This window comes from Cherax quadricarinatus, chromosome 80 (genome assembly GCF_038502225.1).
Source record: "Cherax quadricarinatus isolate ZL_2023a chromosome 80, ASM3850222v1, whole genome shotgun sequence".
Classification (NCBI taxonomy): Eukaryota; Metazoa; Arthropoda; class Malacostraca; order Decapoda; family Parastacidae; genus Cherax; species Cherax quadricarinatus.
The window spans coordinates 17,892,335-17,917,462 of NC_091371.1; the positions used below are offsets into that span (position 1 = coordinate 17,892,335).

The 25,128-nt window shown below is 37.0% G+C and overlaps 2 protein-coding genes across 3 annotated transcripts in view; one reads left to right on the forward strand and one right to left on the reverse strand.

The window, feature by feature from the left end:
• LOC128702434 (uncharacterized) overlaps positions 1–5,057 on the forward strand; it is a 188,966-nt gene extending 183,909 nt beyond the window's left edge. The window contains exon 3 of the mRNA XM_053796672.2: positions 4,062–5,057. Coding sequence (XP_053652647.2) covers positions 4,062–4,272 — 211 coding nt within the window. The 3' untranslated portion in view covers positions 4,273–5,057. The remainder of the gene's footprint in view (positions 1–4,061) is intronic.
• LOC128702371 (probable serine/threonine-protein kinase clkA) overlaps positions 1–25,128 on the reverse strand; it is a 168,631-nt gene that overhangs the window by 119,686 nt on the left and 23,817 nt on the right. The gene's annotated exons all lie outside the window — the stretch shown is intronic.

Below are 25,128 nucleotides of genomic sequence, written 5' to 3' on the forward strand. Positions count from 1 at the left end.
TGAAAAACCGAGAAGTTGAAGATTGAGACACTTACGCAACATATGGGAATCTTTATTCAGGAAACGTTTCGCCACACAGTGGCTTCATCAGTCCAATACAAAGTAGAAAGGCGTAAGGAGAGGAGGAGTTTGAGGTAATCAGTCCCTCCAGTCGATGTCTGAGGGACTGATTACCTCAAACTCCTCCTCTCCTTACGCCTTTCTACTTTGTATTGGGCTGATGAAGCCACTGTGTGGCGAAACGTTTCCTGAATAAAGATTCCCATATGTTGCATAAATGTCTCAATCTTAAAGCTTTAAGAGCAGGTGGGATCCAGTCCACGAGGCTAGGAGGGAATGAATCTGGAAAGTGGCAAGTTGAGAAGTGGGGTCAGGAGCCGAGACTCGACCCCATGCAACCACATATAGGTGAGTACACGCAAGCACTGGCATCTCTCTCTCTCCCTTTACCTTTCATCTCGAAACCATAATTCAATCCTCTTAAAGAGACGCTCTTTATTCTCTCTTCCTTTCTCCTCCACGGAAAGGATCTATATTCTTCCTTAAACTGCCAAGCAAGAAGAGGCTTCTCAGGCTTCAGAACAAGGGAGTCCCATCCTCCTATTCTCTCTTAAAATGGGGGTCCTAATTCTTTCCTGTGTTCCAAGGTGGGTTCTCTAAACACATTCCTTCTTCCTGCAGTGACGTGATCCTGGTCTCATCTCTGCCAGAAGAAAATGCAGTTTTTCTCTCTCTCTACCTTGAAATATTAAAGGAGATCTTCCTACCACCTCTCTCCATTGTGTCTCCTAAGTAACCTCTCCTCCACCGTGGACCAACCTGTGATTTCCAGATATTTACGCCACGACTATGTCTCTATCCCCGACTCTCTTAACCTCGCATTTATGTAATGTGATTATTGTCGGTTAACTATACATAAATATAAGTTAATAAATAACCTAACCTAAAGCAATTAATATTTAATGTTATGCTGACGGCAGAATCTAGAAAACAAAGTTATCAGGACTCTTTGCCCTTAGATATTTTCTACTTTTCTTCCTTGTGACCTTTACATTTTTCTTCATTGTCCTCTAAAAGTTCGTTCTCCTCGCTCTGTGCCTCGTGTCCCCTAGTTCTTTCTGCTTATTTTCTCCGTGCTCGTGTTATATATATATATATATATATATATATATATATATATATATATATATATATATATATATATATATATATATTTAACAAGTCGGCCGTCTCCCACCGAGGCAGGGTGACCCAAAAAGAAAACACTTTCATCATCATTCAACGCTTTCACCTCACTCACACATAATCACTGTTTTTGCAGAGGTGCTCAGAACACAACAGTTTAGAAGCATATACGTATAAAGAGACACAACATATCCCTCCAAACTGCTAATATCCCGAACCCCTCCTTTAGAGTGCAGGCATTGTACTTACCATTTCCAGGACTCAAGTCCGACTATATGAAAATAACCGGTTTCCCTGAATCCCTTCACTAAATATTACCCTGCTCACACTCCAACAGATCGTCAGGTTCCATTTATTTTTTTTTCTAAATCCATAAATGCAATAAAAACTTCCCTACCTTTATCTAAATACTGTTCACATATATGTTTCAATGTAAACACTTGATCTACACATCCCCTACCCACTCTGAAACCTCCTTGCTCATCCACAATCCTACATTCTGTCTTACCTCTAATTCTTTCAATTATAACCCTACCATACACTTTTCCTGGTATACTCAGTAAACTTATTCCTCTACAATTTTTACAATCTCTTTTGTCCCCCTTCACTTTATATAAAGGAACTATACATGCTCTCTGCCAATCCCTAGGTACCTTCCCCCTCTTTCATACATTTATTAAACAAAAATACCAACCCCTCCAACACTATATCCCCCGCCTGCTTTTAACATTTCTGTCATGATCCCGTCAGTTCCAGCTGCTTTACCCCCTTTCATTCTACGTAATGCCTCACGCACCTCCCCCACACTCACATCCTGTTCTTCTTCACTCTTAAAAGATGATATACCTCCCTGGCCAATGCATGAAATTACCGCTTCCCTTTCTTCGTCGACATTTAAAAGTTCCTCAAAACATTCTCGCTGTCTACCCAAAACCTCCATCTCCCCATCTACTAACTCCCTTACTCTGTTTTAACTGACAAATCCATTCGTTCTCTAGGCTTTCTTAACTAGTTTAACTCACTCCAAATTTTTTTCTTATTTTCATTAAAATTTCTTGAGAGTGCCTCTCCCACTGTATCATCTGCTCTCCTTTTGCACTCTCTCACCACTCTCTTCACCTTTCTTTTACTCTCCATATACTCTACTCTTCTTATAACACTTCTGCTTTGTAAAAACCTCTCATAAGCTACCTTTTTCTCTTTTATCACACCCTTTACTTCATCATTCCACCAATCACTCCTCTTTCCTCCTGCACCCACCCTCCTATAACCACAAACTTCTGCCCCACATTCTAATACTGCATTTTTAAAACTATTCCAACCCTCTTCAACCCCCCCACTACTCTTACTTGCACCAGCCCACCTTTCTGCCAATAGTTGCTTATATCTCACCCGAACTTCCTCCTCCCTTAGTTTATACACTTTTACCTCCCTCTTGCTTGTTGTTGCCATTTTCCTCTTTTCCCATCTACCTCTTACTCTAACTGTAGCTACAACTAAATAATTATCCGATATATCAGTTGCTCCTCTATAAACGTGTACATCCTGGAGCCTACCCATCAACCTTTTATCCACCAATATATAATCTAACAAACTACTTTCATTACGTGCTATATCATACCTTGTATATTTATTTATCCTCCTCTTCATAAAATATGTATTACTTATTACCAAACCTCTTTCTACACATAGCTCAATTAAAGGCTCCCCATTTTCATTTACCCCTGGCACCCCAAATTCTCCTACTACTCCCTCCACAACATTTTTGCCCACTTTAGTATTGATATTCCCAACCACCATTATTCTCACACTTGGTTCAAAACTCCCCACGCATTCACTCAACATTTCCCAAAATCTCTCTCTCTCTCCCCTACACTTCTCTCTTCTCCAGGTGCATATACGCTTACTATAACCCACTTTTCACATCCAACCTTTATTTTACTCCACATAACCCTTGAATTAATATTTTTATAGTCCCTCTTTTCCTTCCATATCTTATCCTTCAACATTATTGCTACTCCTTCGTTAGCCCTAACTCTATTTGAAACTCCTGACCTAATCCCATTTATTCCTCTCCACTGAAACTCACCCACCCCCTCCAGCTTTGTTTCACTTAAAGCCAGGACATCCAGTTTCTTCCCATTCATAACATCCACAATTATCTTTCTTATCATTTGCACAACCACGCACATTCAGACTTCCCACTTTGACAATTTTCTTATTTTTTTAGTAATTATTACAGGAAAAGGGGTTACTAGCTCATTGTTCCCGGCATTTTAGTTGACTTTTACAACACGCATGGCTTACGGAGGAAAGATTCTTATTCCACTTCCCCATGGATATAAAAGGAATAGTAATAAGACCAAGAACTATTAAGATAAAATCAAAGAAAACTCAGGTGAGTGTGTATAAATAAACATGTACATGTATGTGTAGTGTGACCTAAGTGTAAGTAGAAGTAGCAAGACGTACCTGGAATCTTCCATATTTATGAGACAGACAAAGACACCAGCAATCCTACCATCATGTAAAACAATTACAGGCTTTCGTTTCACGCTCACTTGGCAGGACGGTAGTACCTCCCCGGGTGCTTGCTGTCTACCAACCTACTATATATATATATATATTACCTACTCTGGCTCTAGTGTCTCCTAGATCTTTCTATTTGCTCTCTTATGGTGTTCTATGTGATACGTCTCTATCTCTTCTTGCCGTAATATTTCATGGAACTTTCTGCGTGTTCTTTCCTATGTTCTACATTAATATAATTAATATCTTCCCGATTATTCTTCGTCTTGTGTCCTATGAGACATGTCTCTGCTTTCTCTCTACCTTGTGCCCCATTTCTGCTTATGCCTAACACTTCCTTCCCGCAGGGAGATGCTGAACCCGCTCGTGTATCGCGAGACCCTCTCAGGACGCCGCAACATGAGGGGCGGAAGCATGAGGCGAGCCTACACTCCTGATAGAGACGCCTTGAGTCGCTCCACGGCAGCAGCTGCACCTTCCCTCAGGTCCCGCTCTCACTCCCAGCCTCCGGAGATCAACCACAACGAAGTCTCGAGGCGTCAGCGCAAGAAGAAGTAAACCAACCCCAAGGCTCATGAGTAAAAAAATAAAGTACAACTGATTTCACGAAAGTAGATGAAAGTCAGACGTATACATGTAAAGTCAAACGTATACATATAAAGTTAGATGTATACATGTAAAGAATCAGACGTATACATGTAAAGAGTCAGATGTATACATGTAAAGTCAGACTTATACATGTAAAGTCAGATGTATCTATGTAAAGTCAGAGGTATAAATGTAAAGTTAGACGTATGCATTTTAAGTCAAACGTATACACGTAAACAGTCTGGCGTATATATGTACTGAGAGCAAGACGTATATATGTAAAGCAAGTTAGACCCAAAAAGTGCATTATAAAGTTAGAGATGCTGACAGGAACAAGAGATCAGCCATAAGTGGATGGTGGCAAGAGGTAAGTGACCAATCATGCGGTAAGAGAGCTGTCGACTACTAAGTCAGAGGCTTGGGGAAAAGAGGGGGGGGGGAAGAGATGATTTTCCGGTGTTTCTCACGTACGTTTCAGGTGTTTAGCGCGTACGGCCCTGAAGCTGATATGCTGGTCTGCTATATTTCAGTGCTACAACGTCTTTCCACATACCTTCTCTAGTGTGTCCAATGCCAATAAAGTGATAAGACACTCGCTAAACCTAAACAAGTTAAATTGATATACGGGAAATTACATAAAGAGGATATACACCCAAGTTTGTACACAGCGTTCAGATATTACGTAAGAAAGAAATGGCAGTCTTTCAAAACCACAAGCAGACCAAGAGCTATAGCCCACCACCTCGCAAATTCAAATAATTAGACACGCAAAAATTCATATATATATATATATATATATATATATATATATATATATATATATATATATATATATATATATATATATATATATATATATATATATATATATATATATATGACAAACACTTTGACTAGGCCTACTTGAAGGTTGCTCCGGGGGTCAACGCCCCCGCGGCCAGGTCCATGACCAGGCCTCGTTATAATTTTGTTACATAATGACAGTTACATTACACAATAAGAGGACAGCACACGCACACTAATGAGCTAACAGTTAAGCGGTGGTGCTAGAAATACAATTAAAAAATATCCAAAATAAAAACGATGTCAACGTTTAAGAATATAAATTAATGTAAAAAGAAAGAGAATGACGAAGTAGAGCCACTGAATACATACCTATCAAAGTAGCAGATAACAAATACGTGAACAAAATAGGATGATACAACGTGAAATAAAAACTCTGGGCTGGAGGGCATGGAATAATTAACAGGAGCACGCGCAGTAAAACACTGATAAAAGCACACCCAAAGTGGATGTTATTAAACAAACAGCGAAACCACAGCAACACCATGACAAAGTATTCCCCCGCCAGGTCTACCAATACACCAGTACTTCCACGTCAGGTCTACCAATACACCAGTACTTCCACGTCAGGTCTACCAATACACCAGTACTTCCACGTCAGGTCTATCAATACACCAGTACTTCCACGTCAGGTCTATCAATACACCAGTACTTCCACGTCAGGTCTACCAATACACCAGTACTTCCACGTCAGGTCTACCAATACACCAGTACTTCCACGTCAGGTCTATCAATACACCAGTACTTCCACGTCAGGTCTATCAATACACCAGTACTTCCACGTCAGGTCTACCAATACACCAGTACTTCCACGTCAGGTCTACCAATACACCAGTACTTCCACGTCAGGTCTATCAATACACCAGTACTTCCACGTCAGGTCTACCAATACACCAGTACTTCCACGTCAGGTCTACCAATACACCAGTACTTCCACGTCAGGTCTACCAATACACCAGTACTTCCACGTCAGGTCTACCAATACACCAGTACTTCCACGTCAGGTCTACCAATACACCAGTACTTCCACGTCAGGTCTACCAATACACCAGTACTTCCACGTCAGGTCTACCAATACACCAGTACTTCCACGTCAGGTCTACCAATACACCAGTACTTCCACGTCAGGTCTACCAATACACCAGTACTTCCACGTCAGGCCTATCAATACACCAGTACTTACACGTCAGGTCTACCAACACACCAGTACTTCCACGCCAGGTCTACCAACACACCAGTACTCCCACGCCAGGTCTACTAACACACCAGTACTCTCACTCTAGAAGGACTATCAACACACCAGTACTCCCACGTTAGGTCTACCAACACACCAGTACTCTCATTCTAAAAGGAAGGACTACCAAGACATCAGTACTCTCACTCTAGGATCACCAAGACACCAGTACTCTCACTCTAGGACTACCAAGACACTAGTACTCTCTCTCTAGAAGGACTACCAAGACACTAGTACTCTCACTCTAGAAGGCCTACCAAGACACTAGTACTCTCACTCTAGAAGGACTACCAAGACACTAGTACTCTCACTCTAGAAGGACTACCAAGACACTAGTACCCTCACTCTAGAAGGACTACCAACACACCAGTACTCTCTAGAAGGACTATCAACACACCAGTACTCTCTAGAAGGGCTACCAACACACCAGTACTCTCTAGTAGGGCTACCAACACTCCGGTACTCTCTAGAAGGGCTACCAACACACCAGTACTCTCTAGAAGGGCTACCAACACACCGGTACTCTCTAGAAGGACTACCAACACACCAGTACTCTCTAGAAGGGCTACCAACACACCGGTACTCTCACTCTAGAAGGGCTACTACTCTCTAGAACTACCAACACACCGGTACTCTCTAGAAGGACTACCAACACACCAGTACTCTCTAGTAGGGCTACCAACACACCGGTACTCTCACTCTAGAAGGGCTACCAACACACCAGTACTCTCACTCTAGAAGGGCTACCAACACACCGGTACTTTCACTCTAGAACGGCTACCAACACAATATCCACGTGATATGCCTGACAACAATAATGTAAGTACAAGATCAAATAATTTTCGGCAAGGAAAAATAACTAAGATTCTTCGGACACCGCACCGTAGTTTATAAACTTAGTACTAATAACAGGAATCTTTAAATCAATTAACAGGTCACATAAGCAGAAGCAAATTAACAGGTCACAAAAACACAAAGTAATTAACATGTCATACAAACAGAAACAAATTAAGTCACACAAACATAAATCAATTTACAGGTCAAGCAAACAGATCAATAAACAGGTCACACAAACGAAAAATCAATTAGCAGGTCACACAAACAGAAACACATCAACCAGTCACACAAGCCTTAACTGTTCCATCAATAGGTTATACATAAACAAATGGATGAAAGAGACCACACTAGACGAAAATAAATTAATGAACATTTCACACATGCAAGAGGCAAATTAATGAAAATTTCATCCACGCAGAAACAAATTAATGAACAATTCACATAAGCATAAATAAATCAATCAAAATTTCACACAGGCACAAATAAATAATTGAGCATTTCACACAAGCAGAATCAAATCAGTGAACATTTTACCGACACAAATCAGTAGACATAGTAGATTAATGAATATTTAACACCAGCAAAAATCAATCAACATTTCTGATAAGCGCAAACAAATCAAAAACAGCTAAACTTCGCATCAAGTCAATTAAATTTTGTTTCTAAGAAGAATTAATTACGACACTGCAGTAACAACACTGTATATGACATAACTGTGGAACATCATGTTGGAACCATATTAAAAAAAAAAAACATTATTTCCATGTAAAACAAATTCAGCAAGTTTTTCATTATTACAAAAAAATACAGACTACTGTTTCTCATTACCTGCCCTAGCATAATACAGCCTGTATATCTACAATTAAGTTATACCTATGACAACAATGGGACTAATGAATATTAATCTACTGTACAAACTTTGGTAATGAATACCACGTGAGTTTGACGCCATCAGAAATTCAACAAACACTATCAGAATGGCTCAATATGCTTTTGAATCATTTTCTGTGGATAAAGATATAATATGACCTGTTAATAGTAGACAACTCTGATTATAAATATCGCTGGGCGTGGAAATTACAAGAATAGCTAGGACTCGTATCCTTTTGTCAGGAAGAGGTAATTTTTTTCAGAATCAATGTAGCTCCGACTTGGTAAAACTAACAAGTGTTAAAGGAAAAACAAACATTTAAATATTATTTGACGAACCACAAGGTTTGAAAACCGTATTTCCTATGGAAATGGAGAATATTAAGTTGTCATTACAACCTGTTGCCTTTAAAAGCTCTTCACAATCTCTCATTGTTTGCTCATTCAAGAACCACCTTGGCAGTAGTTGCTAGAATTCCCTTCAATGAGAGATTAATGTTAGCTTCTAAAATCTTAACGTGTAACTAGTCGCGCAATAGATTAACATCAGCTACAAACCGCCTAGTTAATACTTTTGGTTTTGTGTAACATAAAATAACTTAATAACAAACATTAAGTGAAGAAATAAAGGAACGGATGCTACGCGTCACTAGTTCCTGATGCCCATAACTTGAATAATGGGCACAGGAGTTTCCCGTCTGGCGAGATATGTAACCAAATTATTTAAAAATTCAACTACGTCATTAATATAAGAAATCATGAAAAATATATTTTTAAGAAAAATAAATAAAAGCGATGCAAAATTTGAAAAATGAAGGTAAACAAAAATATATTTTAAAGACGATTTACTGAAAAAAAAACATAAAAAGCGATTAAGATAGTATTCATTCAAATTTAATAATCATAAAATGTAGAATAAGAACAAAACGTTCTTTGGTAAGAGCTGATTTGTATTAACTAGTGGCCAAGAAAAAGATTAGGGAGTATAAAAAAAACGGAAATCTCACAATAAAGTCATATAAATGCATAGCTGGCATGGAGGAGAGCAAAGTGAATGTAAAGATCCCAGTTAGTTGAGTGACCACGCTGGGCCACACTTACTAGCACCGCCACCCCCCTCATCACTACTCCAAGACGGACACTCACCTTCATTCCAAATCATCAATCCCTCACAATGAAACATTCTAAGAAAATACATTATTATTATTATTATAATCAAAAAGAAGCGCTAAGCCACAAGGACTTAAGAAAATACAGACTGTAGAAATGAATCCCGACGAGGAAGGCGTCTCAATGCCGGTGAGGCTCTTGATCTAAGGAACTGAACTTATCCTCTTATTCCTTAGATCGAACTTTAATGCCTTTAATCCCCTATAAATTTAGTGATTCCACCTGATTAAAATTATTAAAGAACGAGTTGAATGTGTACTACTTTGTTAGGTGGGAAGCCTATCAACTGTCCGTGGATCATTACGACTGCATTTCACAAGAACATTAACGCCAAAAATACTTTAAGCCAAAAATATTAATTAACGTAAACTCTGAATGTATACACACTGAGCTATAAACAGCTCTCCGTGTGAGTATATATATATATATATATATATATATATATATATATATATATATATATATATATATATATATATATATATATATTGTGTTTACTAAGTAGCAAAACACCAAGCGATAACTACTTTTGTTGAGCTCCGAAATATTTAATTATATAATTATCAAAAATAATAATTATGGACCGGGAAAAAAAAACCGCCCCACGAGGATTTTTTTTACCACAATGCCTGTCTCCCACTAAGGAAGCTTCATCCAAAGAATACAACACATTCACCATCATTCAAGCATTCTCTGTCTTTCCAGAAGTGTCCTGACATCACAGTTCAGATGACCCTCCTAAACTGGAATTAAAATCAATAATGATAAGAAATATTTGTAAATTATGATGTACGAGAATGTTAAATATATTTTATTGGCATATGCAATAGGTGCATACATTCATATACTAACCAGAATATCCTGAACCTCACATCTACCACCAACCTAAACCTACCACCATCTATCACCTACCGCCACCTCACTACTACCACCACATCACACCTACCTACCACCACCTCTCACCTAGAATCACCTCACATCTAATACCACCTCACATATACCACCACCTCACACCTACCACCTACCACCATCTCCCACCTACCACCATCTCACACTTACCACCATCTCACAGCTGGATGTTTATTACATCACAACCTCCGTCTTATGCGTCACGCACACAAAAAAAAAATTTAACACAAAACTGCAGGATTTTCAGTATAAAAATACTAATATCAACCGAATCTTCCAATTTGACAGCGCCTACGAAATAGGATTTAATAAGAGTTAATCAGAGTAAGGGGAAAGAAGGTAGCTCAAATTTCTTGGATGAATAGACTTTAAGTAGCACATGACACCCTCTTTGAAGAGAGAGCACTATCGCAGCGGTCCTCTGCACCTTGTTATTTCCCATGCCACATCAGAAATAATTTATTCATCGTTGTAAACTACCTTCAGTACAAAAAGGTAGTATTCCCAACCATCTTCCACACTCAAGAGCTATTATTCATCTTGCTCTACTCTCCTTGCAGGCCCCAACTCACTGGCATGTGAGCACCACTCCCAAGCTCACTGGAGCCTGTCGACGCTTACAACAGCCTCTACGTTGCATACACCCTCTACGTTGCATACACCCTCTTTAATAACTAATAACCACGTCTTCAACCTCCCTGATATTTCCCTTTCTTTGTATGTGCGTCTGACTTGACCCTGTGCACCTCTCTCACACTTGTTTTTCTTGTTTTTACGTAGTTGCATTATAGGCTAGGAGGCGTTATCCTACCGCAGCTCATTTCAAATTTCAGCCCTTTCTAAGGTACACTATCACCTCCCTATAATGTGACCTATAACCGTCGCTTAACACCCAGGTACCTATTTACTGTTAGGTAAACGGGAGAAATAAGTGAAGAGACTTGCTCATACGTCTAGCCTAGTCTGTGAATCGAATCCAGGTCCTTTCAGTTGTGAACAGAATCTTCATTTGCCACTCTGCTGGCAAATTTCCCTTGGCACCTCGTCCCCTTTCCCAGCTCTTCTCCCTCCTCTTGGCACTGTTTTCTCTAACAGCACCTCTGCCAAGTTTAAGAGTCCATCGCAAATGCTTCTAGTGACACTGCCCTCCATACAGTTCTTCAGGAAATAACATGGCAGCAGAAATATATAATAATTTTTCCATCGCGTCTTTGCATAGATTTCTTTTCAGAAGATCACCTTGGATCTTATTAAGATGTCTGAGTTTTTATTTCACAGGCAACCCGAAGGTAAACAAGGTTGTATCCAAAACTGCAGGAAATTACCAATGGACAACATACACAAAGTACAAAATCCTAAGCTAACCTACGGAAATATGTATTATAATAAGTTTTGGAAATTAAGCCTAGCCATATGAAGGACTAAAGAGGTTAAGAGGCACACTAGAAAAAGTTCGAGAAAAGCACATGTTGCATCTACCAAGATTCAAGAATAGGCAACTCTGTAGAAACAAGTAACTAACCATAAACAAATAATAAAAAAAGACACTAAGAGGTAAGTCACCTGTGACTTGCCTGTTTGTAAATAATTTCGCCTGTTTGCGAACTGTTAAGCACACACACACACACACACACACACACACACACACACACACACACACACACACACACACACACGCACGCACGCACGCACGCACACACACACACACATATATCTATATATATATATATATATATATATATATATATATATATATATATATAATATACATATGCAAGGAATTCGCAAGAGCAGGCGAAATATACACAAACACTGATCTCTGGCTGAAGGGGACTCGAACCTAAGAACCTTGGAACAAGGTACGCAGTGCTATACCATTCTCACCACACTGGACCAATACCTTGGCGTCCAGCTTGCACTAAACTTTGATCCAAGGCAGCCAGCTTTCATTTTTATATTTCGCCTGCTCTTGCGAATTCCTTGCATTGTTAAAATCTCTAGTAAGGCTGATGCATGCAGGGGATGAGATGAAAAGCTGTAAGGCTTCTCCCTGAAAGCTGGCTGCCTTGGATCAAAGTCTAGCGCAAGCTGGACGCCAAGGTATTGGTCCAGTGTGGTGAGAATGGTATAGCACTGCGTACCTGGTTCCAAGGTTCGCAGGTTCGAGTCTCCTTCAGCAAGAGATCAGTGTTTATATATATATATATATATATATATATATATATATATATATATATATATATATATATATATATGATGGGGTCCACCTCTGGTGTAAATTGTGGGACCCATAGCCTCGGAGAAGTGTGTGTGTGTGTGTGTGCACTTAACAATTCGCAAGCTGGCGAAATTATTTGCAAACCTTATCTCTCAGTCCACAGCAGGATTCGAACCCACACACTCTGCATCATCAAAGTACGTAGTAACTTCTCCACTCGGCCAGATCCCAGATAATTATTATCATTATAATAAAAAATAAGCGCTAAACCACAAGGGTCATACAGCGCAAGATCCCAGATAAGTAGGGGCGCCAAATGATCACTTAGCTTCGGCTAGGCGCCCATATTTATCTGGGATCTCGCGGAGAGGAGAAGGTACTACGTCCTTTGTTCCAGAGTGTGTAGGTTCGAATCTTGCTGTGTACTGAGAGAAATAAAGAAATTTGTAAAAGGATAACCGCAGATAACGTTAGTTCAGTCAAAAACTTGAAAATCTGAAAGCACTACAGCGAAGAGGGTAAAAATACTGACTTACAGGGAGGCTATTACTACCACTCATGGTAGAATGTCGAGTTCCCCGACTTGAATTAAGTTTAAAATCCAAAGAGAGCTGGAACCAAAAGGTCATTCGGCACTTTATGCAATAACAGATTTCGCAATTATATACACTTGTACCACAGATCTCTTGGAACAACCAGCCTTCGTGGCTCCAGGAAACTTACTGATGGTACATGAGCGTAAGCTATGCATTAGACAGCTTCTCTGTAGACCTAGTCTCGGTTTGCAAATTCACCTAAGATGGATACAGTTTAAAGTCAGTTTTCTGGATTTCTCATTGAAAAATCCCTCACATAAAAGACAGTTTCACTCTGGGAACACCGGGTGATACATCATAGGTGAAGTGTGCAGATGAAGGCTTTTGTAACCTCGTGTGTAAGTGAAGCATGTTTATACCATGGATAAACTACAAATCACTTACTCTGAATGGTTGATCTCGCCCCGTTCATGAACCATTTGTGTTCACCTCACCGTCCAGCGCGGGTTTGGTTTTTTATATACATGAAATTTTGCCGTTGTCTGCAAGCAATCATTTAAGGTTTCGTTGAGGTGTAATCAAGAGAATTAGAGTTCTAAGATAAAATCCCGGAATATGATTAAGTATAATTTCTTCATCTATTCTTGACTTGCTGTAACACGATTTACAACCTACAGCAATAACTTATTCATGCTGTAAAATCTGCCCCACTGTACGCTAAAATTAGTTTAGTCTGATAGGCTTCAAGCTTATCGATTGCATGTGGAGGTCATTAAGGTTGCAAGTCTTGGTAAATTCAACATTTAAGAATGTTTTAATTCATAAAAGGGGGAATAAAGTAAATTTTTAGGGTATATACGCTGAGAGATATACATCTCTCGATGTATATACATATATTCACCTTTCTGTGTATATACCCTTTGACGCTAAAATCTCTACTAGGTAATCAGTTTATAAAGAAGAACGAATGTTTACTGGCGGACAACGGGAGGTGTGACATCAGCAGGAACTTCATGCCTTTGGTAGTGTTTCAATGAGGTTATTTTAATATGTAACCGTATCATACTTAACCTTCTGAAAACACATCCTGAAGGAAGATTTCATTGGTTTCATACCTTAGTCTTCTGTAGTTATGCATCAGCCATGTAGAATACGCACTTCAGGTATGTTAACGTTTTTGTCAGTAGGAAACACATTTTACAGACTTAGTCTACCTTAAGAGACATACAGTAGCATGCAAAACGTATTGTGATGAAGTAGACGTAGGACATTCTAGTGTAATTTTAATACAGATATTTCAATACACCGAAACACTTTATTGTTATGAGAATATTTTAAAAAGTTTATATATCAGAGTTTCCTATTTGCATACTGGTGATATTATCTGTTGAAATTTTTATCAACAATGTGTCGGGTTTTATACAGTTTATTTATGTTACTCATACATTATAATGTATTTGATAAACCGTTTGATAATGAACACGACTTCGCTTCCAGACAATTTAGATTTATATTCTGGAATATTTCATATTCAAAACACGAGAGAAAATTAGAATTTTATGTTAATCTTATTTATTGTTAATGTACTCCTAACGACTCATTACACGCAGAATTTTTCACCTGGTCACCCAAGTGGGTATAATGGCGCATGATGAAAGCAATTCTTTATTTTAGACGACGTTTTGTTCATAAATGAACTTTATGAAAGCTTCATTAGCGAAACGTAGTCTAAAATAAAATTTTGGTCTGCATTACGCGTCTATTAAGGTTTTGCAGTTACGTGTCTAAAGTCAGTGCAAAAGAGAAATTACAAACAAATCCAAAGTTGTTTTCAAGAGGGAATTCGATGGAACGGATCCTTAAGTCAGTTTCTAATCAGCCGGGTTGCGGTGAATAAGTTGGGCGACCAGCAACCAGGTCTGATCTGGCATTGGTCTACTGGAGCAGCGACCCTCGGGAGTGGCTACAGGTAACCTACAGTTAACAGGCAACGTATTAGTACTTGGGGGCTAGGTAAGAAGTCCACGTCTCTTATTGGAAAATAAATTACCATTATTATTATTATTACTGATGATGTTGCTTCACGTCCAATATGATAACGTCAGTATGTGACGATACTTGCAAAACTTTAGTACCCGCTTTTCGGTTTATTGCTCCCGTTCTACCCAAGAGTGTTCTTCTTTAATGTACACTTTTGACCTTCATAAACCTCCAATTTACGTTTTCATACAACAGTGCAGGCAAATTTACAACATATACTAAGTAAAAGAATTAAATAGATTTTAAAAATATAGATTAAAATTCACTGTATTGCAATATTAATCTGGTCAGTTCATCTGTTACAACATTCAAAAGTCAAGTCCTTTAAGTAGTCACTATAGTTATCTTATATATATTTCTGTCAGTGCAGATTGATCTGGTTTCTTAAAGTTAAAGGTCGTGGATATTCCTCTATGGTATACGAACTTTAGAAGTGTGACTTGCGAAGATGACCGATAATAAGTCACTTCTCTAAAGTTCCCCTATTAACCATTCACTTTCATATTGCATACTGTGATCCAAATAGGATTATTGTTACTTGAACACATGTCTATAATGATACATATATACTTCCCGAGGACCAACGCAATGTAAACAATGTTAAGAAATATGCTTATTTTTTACCGCTGATAGTGGCTATATACAGGTTGGAGAGCATAAACTGATGCGAATACTCAGCTACGTGAGAGGAATTCACACCCAGCTAGCAGTGAAGTTTTTGTGGCCCTCACAGCGTTGGAGTACAAGTATTATAATCACATCCTTGTTGATATGTACAGTGTCAAGATTATTATTTGTACTTTCAAAGCAACACTAGCATATATTGTGTGCATATCAACCTTGTTAAGGGTTGCACATTGTTAATATATATATATATATATATATGTCGTGCCGAATAGGCAGAACTTGCGATCTTGGCTTAAATAGCAACGCTCATCTTGCCATATAGGACAAGTGAAAATTTGTGTATGCAATAATTTCGCCAAAATCATTCTGAACTTAACGAAAAATATATATTTCACTGTGTTTGTTTAGTATTAAATTATTGTAAACAAATCTAAAATATATTTAGTTGGGTTAGGCTAAAATAAATTGTTCTTGTTATAATAAGGTTAGGTAAGTTTTCTAAGATTCTTTTGGTGCAAAATTAAAAATTTTTACATTAACATTAATGTATATCTTTAAACATATAAGAGAAAATTTTAGGAAGGACTTAATTTTAAATGAGTTCTTGCTAATTGGCCAGTTTTACATATTCGGCACGACATAAAAATATATATATATATATATATATATATATATATATATATATATATATTAGTGTCGTGCCGAATAGGTAAAAACTGGTCAATTAGTAAGAACTCATTTAAAATTAAGTCCAATCTAAAAATTTCTCTTATACGTTTAAAGATATTTTTTCATTTATGTTAATGTAAAAATTAATATTTTTGCACCAAAAGAACCTTAAAAAACTTACCTAACCATATTACAACAAGCGCAATTTAATTTAGCCTAATCCAACTAAATATATTTTAGATAAGTTAACAATATTTTAATAATAAACACAATAAAACATATTTTTTTCTTTAAGATCAGAATGATTTTTGCGAAATTATTGCATACACAAATATTCGCTTGCTTTATTCGGCAAGAAGAGCGTTGCTATTTAAACCAAATTGAAAGTTCTACCTATTCGGCACGATATATATATATATATATATATATATATATATATATATATATATATATATATATATATATATATATATATATATATATATATATATATATATATAATGTGACGAATATGTAAAACTGGTCAATTAGCAAGAACTCATTTAAAATTAAGTCCTTTCTAAAATTTTCTCTTATACGTTTAAACATATATTTTTTTCATTAATGTTAATGTAAAAATTTATAATTTTGCATCAAAAGGATCGTAGAAAACTTACCTAACCTTATTATAACAAGAACAATTTATTTTAGCCTATCCCAACTAAATATATTTTAGATTTGTTTACAATAATTTAATACTAAACAAACACAGTGGAATATATATTTTTCGTTAGGTTCAGAATGATTTTGGCGAAATTATTGCATACACAAATTTTCACTTGTCTTATATGGCAAGATGAGCGTTGCTATTTAAGCCAAGATCGCAAGTTCTGCCTATTCGGCACGTCATATATATATATATATATATATATATATATATATATATATATATATATATATATATATATATATATATATATATATATATATATATATATATAAAGCGTATTTATAAATGAAGTTTTCCCTTGTGAGTTATCTTCAGCCAGAATTTGAGGGAATATTAAGGTGGAGACAGCTGAGCGACGTCGGAGGTGCATGCCGTGGAGGACGAGAAATAAATGCATTTAGAAAATCGTTACACCGTAATCCCAGAGTAAAAGAGGATGATCATATGTTAATTTTAAGATTAATTTGTTTTAATTTGCTAAGATATTATTTTGCATGTAACATTTATTCATAAAAATGCAAACTCACACATGCAAGTTCTTCCCCACAATAATATATTATTACTTAGGATGTTTTTTTAATAATTAATATATCACGTTGTTATCGATGCACTCAATAACCATTATATGTAATGGTAAAATATAACTGTTTTATAAATGTGATCTTAATTTAAATTTTCCATGTGTTTATATAACAATTTTATACGTACATTAATAGGTGAATAATACGTTTCCAGTACATGCAAATCTAATTCTACTTTGCCACCTATGAAAATACTTTTTTGTTTATAAAACAAACATCCATGTTCACATAAAACATTTTCCACTAAACATGTAGAAAACTGTCAAAAAAACTTACTTTCGGGTGGTGAAAACATTCCAGCACCGCATCATTTTTACAATTGTATAAATTACATTAATCCACTGAAAATTCTAATTCTCGTATCTTTAAGGCAATATTTAATAGACTTATTCCTGTTACATTTAACAGGTTTGTTATGGCTGGCTGGGCACAGAGTTCATAATACTTATTCAGTACTTTGTTTCATGATTAACACCGTAAGACTGATACTAGGCTGACCTCGTGACGCGGGCGTACTGACGTAACTCTCACCTAAACCCAGCAGAGAATTGCGCCCTTACAACTCCTTGTCCCGAATGACCCACATGGATTTAGCGCTTCACATCAAGTATAATCAGCAGTAAATGAAAATTTTCCATATGTAAAGTTCAACTAACAAAGTTTAATTGTTTTCTGTAACACTTGAGTCCCCTAAACCCATCGCAAAAATAAACTTTGTTACTGTTGTAAACAGGTACTTTCAAACTTCTCCCCTTCTTCCAATGTTTAACAAAAATAAACTTTTATACACAAATATTTTATAAAGAATTTATCAACGCGTGCGATACGGAAATCATAATGGTTCCGTTACTGGTAATTATAATTAATGAAAATTAACTGCAGTGGTGAGTATTTAATTCAAATTTCAAGGTAACATGCTGACATACCGTACAAGAGCAGAATTAACACATAGTTAACTCGTAATAATATTTTATTACTTAACATTATATTAATTTTATTATTATACTCATAGGGAAGCGGTAAACCTATAAGGGGTTATAAAACGCCTGAGGTCAGATCCATGGAAGGGAGGGTAGCTCCAGTTCAAGAGCCCTTCACCAGCATCAAGGCACCCCCCTTCCCCACCCTTGTACGAACATTACAAAGTATTCTAAAATTCATCGGTTTTGTAAGACCCAGAAACTATAGTTATTGCCTTTGTAGTCATACTGCTATTTAAATATATCAGCACTAAACGGTAACCTCCGTATACCAAAGGGTATTACTGGCAGTGTTAGAGAAGTACTTTCTTATGTAAACCCGTAGGGGTCATACAGCGCCTGGAAAAATGGAAGGAAACCTGAATTCCTTGGATCAAGAGTCCATTACCGACATCTATTGCACAGAAATGAAACGTCACCGCCCACATGCACCTCCGAAGTCGACAAGATGTTTCTATTGTATGTTAGGTATTGAGAAGCAATAATGGGCTGCCTCAGAAAAAATCTGTTTCATCAAGTGCTTTTTATACGACACATTCTGTATTGTTGACATCTTGCCTTCACCACGTACGCTCTGAGGATAATAAAGTATGGCGTGTACTGCGTGACTTTCATTATCCTTACTATCAAAAAAGTATTGCTGATATATCTTGAACATTTCACGAATGTGACATAATATGATAGCAGCATCCAGTTAAGTCACATGGCATCTCCAGCAGGAATGATTCGAGCTGAAGATGCTATGTGATACAGGTTCTGTAGTTTTGATGATTCCAGCTGACGAGGCTATGTGTTGCAACTTCTGCAACTGTAATTATTCCGGCTTAAGAGGCAATGTGACTTAGCCTAAGCAGCTGGAATGGTTCCAGCAGCAGATGGCAAAGCCTCTCCAACTGGAATGGTTCCAGTCGAAGGATCATGTGACATGGTGCAATTATACCGGGGCCAAGTTTTTGTTAGAGGTATTAATATCTATCCCAAATATATTATATACTATTATTCATTTACTATGCGTTTCATGATCCGTATAGGCTTATCGCTTAATCCTAAATATTATAAGTACGTAATAATAATAATAATAATAATAATAATAATAATAATAATAATAATAATAATAATAATAATAATAATATTAATAATAAATGCTCTTAGGAAAGTAAATCACTCCTGTTGGTCCATTTAGAAGTGAATCAGCAACACTTCAATTTCAAATTTCACTGACATTCGGGACTAAGATGTGAAAACTCTACAGCATCACCAATGTTGAGCGAGTAAAGCTAATCGCTTACGTTCAAAAAAATCATTCAAACATACAGAGGGGAAGCGAAGAGACGGTAACCAGGGAAAATCCTCTGTAGTGATATTTAATTAATTATGTTCACGCGTAAACAAACTAAAACAAACGCATGCACGCACGCACGCACACACATGGGGAGCCATGAATGTATAGGATAGCTAATTTACAAGTCAGTCGATGGTTAAAAGGGGGAACCAAGAGCTAGACCTCGCTCCCTTTCCCCAGAAAAGTTTAATAGATAATTTCAGGGATCTAATCAATAATTCAAATAGAGCGTAGTAAAACCTTTCTCTTTTTAACAATATATATAAACTTAGTATTTACTGTGGCTCTCCTCCAAGCATTATTATTATTATATCCATGAGGAAGTGTTAAACCCGGCTATTCCTGCGTCCTACCTGCACGGGATAACATTGTAAGAATTTACACAAAAAGCGCGAGAATACTGTTTTTCATGCAGCTTCTCGGTAAAATGTCTCCGTGTTCGCCTTTTCCCACAATTCTGCTGCGAAAAACTTCATTTTTCCAAGCATCATTTTTCTCAACTCGTTTATCTCCTCCATTTAGCTGCGAGACTGTACCATTCAGCAGGTATTTTATTCACCCTTTCATTCAATTATTGCATAAAATGACATTTTTCTATTTTACAATTGATACCATTTCTTCCTTCAGCGTCTCGGTTAGTATCCTTTCCATTTTTTCCCCATCCAGCGTCTCAGTAGGCTTACCCATCGTTCCCATCCAACGTTTCAATAGGTTTACCCCTCTTTCCTAACCAACGCATTAACAGGCTTAACCATCTTTCTTGTCCAACATCTCGATAGGCTTACCACTCTTTATTCAATAGGTTTCGCCTTTTTCCTACCCAGCGTTTCGGTAGGCTTACCTAGCGTCTTTGTATGCATACCCAGCGTCTCAGGAGGCATACCCACAGTTTCAGCAAGCTTACCATTTTCTCCATTCAGTGTCTCAACAGGCTTATCAACGTCTCAATAGTCACATCCAGCGTCTCAGTAAGCTTACCAATCAGTCTCAACTGGATTACCTATATCTTACCCATCTAGTATAGGGTTTTTTAATTATTTAAATCCCAAAAAGATTTGAAAATTTTCGAAGCCTATCAGATACGTTTGCTTTTATAAAGTCTGACACGTTTTTCATTGCTAATATTTGTTTCCTACGATAATCGCTTAAATTAAACTTTTCACAGCCAGTAAATATTTCACTAGCATACCTTTCAAGGAGGGTACCTTGATGCTTGTGACGGGCTCTTAATTCAAGGAAATAGTTCTCCTTCACATTTAGTGGATCAAACCTGATTATCCAAAATTCTCCAGGTGCAGTACGACCGGCACGGGGTCGTAGTATTATTATTACATTCATAATAATTAACTAGCTTTCAGAAATCAAATGAAAAGAAAAAATAACTGTTACGGTTGCAAACATCATGTCCTTACCACATGCAATTTTCCTAATATCGAAGGAAAGATGAATGAGGTGGAGGTTCTTGTGGGATTTCATCACAACAATGTTATCTGAGGCAGCCAGGCGCACTGCAAGACCAACAAAATACGCGACATGATTAACACCACGCATGTTGCTGGGTTACAACAAATTCTCGGGTGTTTAAGGGTTGGATGGTTATACATTTTTAAAAACACCAAGGACGTGTATTCCACTATATGTATTCATCTGTCTGCGGTTGCTGAGGTCGAGTCTTAGCTCCTGGTCCTGCATCTTAAAATAACCGTCATTGTGTTCCCTCCTAGCTTCATGAAACCTAGTATACCTATTCTAATACGTATACTATTTTTAATTATAATCATACATTGTTTTGTATTTATAAATCGGTCCTTCTGGCAAGGCAGTGATGTAATGAGTGATGGTGAAAGTGTTTCTTCTTTTTTTGGGTCACCCTGCCTCGGTGGGAGACGGGCGGCATGTTAAAAAAAAAACAATTTAAAAAACTGAATCTACAATAAGAAAATTGAAACAGGTAAATATATGGGGACAACGATTAATGATAATAATAATAATAGTAATAATAATAATAATAATAATAATAATAATAATAATAATAATAATAATTATAATAATAATTCGTTCGTAACTGCTTGAACATTCAGAGCACAAATTACATTTATGAAAGGATAAGAATAAAAAGCCAAAATCGTTTTCTGTTGGGCTTCCGGAACGGTACCTGAGAATGCATGGTCGACTGCGAGACAAGTTTATTACGTAAGTTGGCAGAGTTTTAATCTATTTCGGAAACAGCAAAATCCGAAGAAATTTTTTCGTATACTGATATTGTTTCTTGTACCGTATTGGCAGTTTCCTACTAATGCTGGGCAACCCAAAGAAGGAAACACATTAACCATCATCCATTCAATAGCTGGCTTTCGAGAAGTGCGCGGACATCGCAGTTCAAATGACTTTCCGAACCGCAACTTGCCACATAACCTTCAGAGCACTGTAGTTCCCACCTCCAGAGCTCATGTAAGGCTAACCGGTTCCAACTACTCCCTCCATAAAATTATATTACACAAAAAAGTTTTACGGAATGCTGATTAATTTGACTTTATCAGTCATGTTTGTGCTTATCAAACATCGCCATGACAAATATACTAACAAGATAGGTAAGATACTTTAGGAGTGAAGTGTTATCATGCTGGATTTTTTTTCTCTAAAATTGCCATCGTGACCAGCTCCCATAACTGTGTCACCATTCTGATTTTTCTGATCAATAGAATTTCTGTTGGTCTTTCTCAATTTGTTTCCATCAATACACACAGTGTATCAGTTCTAAATTTCATTGTGATTTTAAGAATTAATCTGCTTCTTACATTCATGCTTCTTTTTTAAAACTGTTGGGAATTTCCGTCGCCCACTTTCTCACTTAGCACCGCCTGCCTTGTTACCTACATCACCCCCAAACTTACTCCTATCTGCATAAATTTAAAAGTTTATAACCCCATTTCTCAGTTTCCAACAAAATATTGATGGTGATCATGCCTGCAGGGATCTCCGCGACCTGGCCGACAGCTCAAACAAAATGCACAATACTAAAGTGATAATAATTCAGTAAAGTGTGACTATTTATGGAACTTTGCTAATGTGCTCCGGGTAAAAAAATCAATGCGTTTAAACGAACGTTAATTAATAGATGGATGTGAGGAACTAGGCGAAATTGAAATATTTAAAAAATCCAGATAAATTAATAATTAAAACGAAAGTTTATAAAAAGAACACTGGTGCTATAATACCGGAAATAGAAAACAAGTTAGAATAATATAAATTAGCATTAGTAATGAAAACAAAGAGATAAAAGTCCACAAAGAATGAAGTAACGCTGTAAAATAATGTAAACACTTCTCTTAAATGACTCTGATCTGTAGATAGCGTGTATGTTAATAATTATCCAGTATATGTTAATTACAAATAACTACACACAACAATTATGTGAAACACATACGAACAGCTATACACTTTAAAGTCAATAAAAAATTAAAAAGTAAGCTTCGTGTAAGTAAATTTGCCCAAAATAATATTGCTTAGAGAAGGGAATGTGAGAATGCCTAGAGGGAACTGGAAAGATGTGAGGCTCAGTCAGAGATCAAAGCTGCTGCTAGAAGCCATCCATCCAGAGGCCGGGATGTGGCTGCTTTCATCACAAACAAGACACTACGCAACACAGCCTCTCAAGACCTGAATATCAAATAACCTTAAGATTCCTGGCAGCTATTTTAGCTCCTTAACTTATGCCCCGAAGCGTGTTTCGTGTGCCTGCGTGCACACGAGCATAAATACCTAGTTAGAACCTAGTTACAATTATTATTATAATAAAAAAGAAGCTCTAAACCTACAAGGATCACCTCGTTACAAGTACTTACTTGTACCAAATAACTATTATATTTAAGTAGTTCAATTACCTAGTTGAAGTTATCTAGCTGCAATTGCCAACTTGTAAATAGCTAACTGGCTCTGCGGATTTTGAGCTGTAATTCTTCCTATTCCTGAATCACTTGGGCATTCAGCTTGCAAGTGTCATCTCGTTTTGTTGGCTCTCATGATTAAAAAGTTTCCACACCTTCGGGTATGGAGACAATATTTGGGTGTGAGAAACACTAGTGTTGTTCAAACTCACTTTTATAGAAATCCGAAAGTTAACTCTGTTTAATCTCAACATAAATTAGCTTAAAGTACCTTCTATTCTATAATCAATACTGAGTAACCACAATAATTAATGTAAACGTAAAATTATTGCTATATTAATAATCTCTATACCATGCCTGCATAGTAAGATATAGTCTATTAGATGTATTTCTATTCACCCTCAGAAGGGTAACATGGACCCCACTGGCATGGTACAATGGATAGCGCAATAACTACCTAGTTTTAGGGCTGGTTTACCGTGAGTTCTGACCCCATTGCTTTCATTAAGCATTTAGTAGTTATCAGTAAGATACATCTTTTTTTAAAAAAAAAAAACTTTGGAATCCCCTTTGATTGCACATCTGTATATATTTAGTGTAGAATTTTGGATATACAATATATTCTAATTTAGTTCTGAACAGATTATAAACAAAAAATTAAGCATTTCTTAATCTTTGAAAGCGACAAAAAAAAAATCTGAAATTGGCAAAATTCTCAAGGTAGTAAATTTAAGCTGTGCTTGGAATGATAATTTGTTATTTACACTCACTCCAAGATCTCTCTCTCACGCATCTTAAAGTTTTATCACACACTATATTCTACATGAGGTTCATTTCCACCTTCACTCCATTACCAACACATTGCACTCTTCAGTTTTAAGTTCCGGGATCCATTTATCACTGCTTAACTTATTCAAATCAAGAGCTGGAGTACTCCACTCGTAACATAGAACTATGCATATATACTAGCCTATTTCTAGCTCTTAGCCTCGCTTCAAACTACTCATCAACGGTCATACTCTATACCTTGTCTTATGGGCCTTTTGATACATACTCTTAAATTATGTATGGAGTTTTCTTCCAAAGTTTCCTTATCCAGATCGTTCACTTTCAAACTACCATCCAAATAGTAAGTACCTGATTACATCCCTGTGTCTCATTTAGATCTTCGACTTCCGTCTATGCTCCTTTTATCCCTGCTCCTTCGTTTCACAATGTATCAACTCCTCCTATCTTGAAGACCATAATCATGTCCTCCATTATTCTCCTCTTCGCTCAGTGTTTTAAATTTCTGCTCATTTAGTCTTCGTAGGTCGTTTCTTTTGTGTGTATGAGTGTGTGTGTACTTACCTATTTATGATTGCAGGGGTCGAT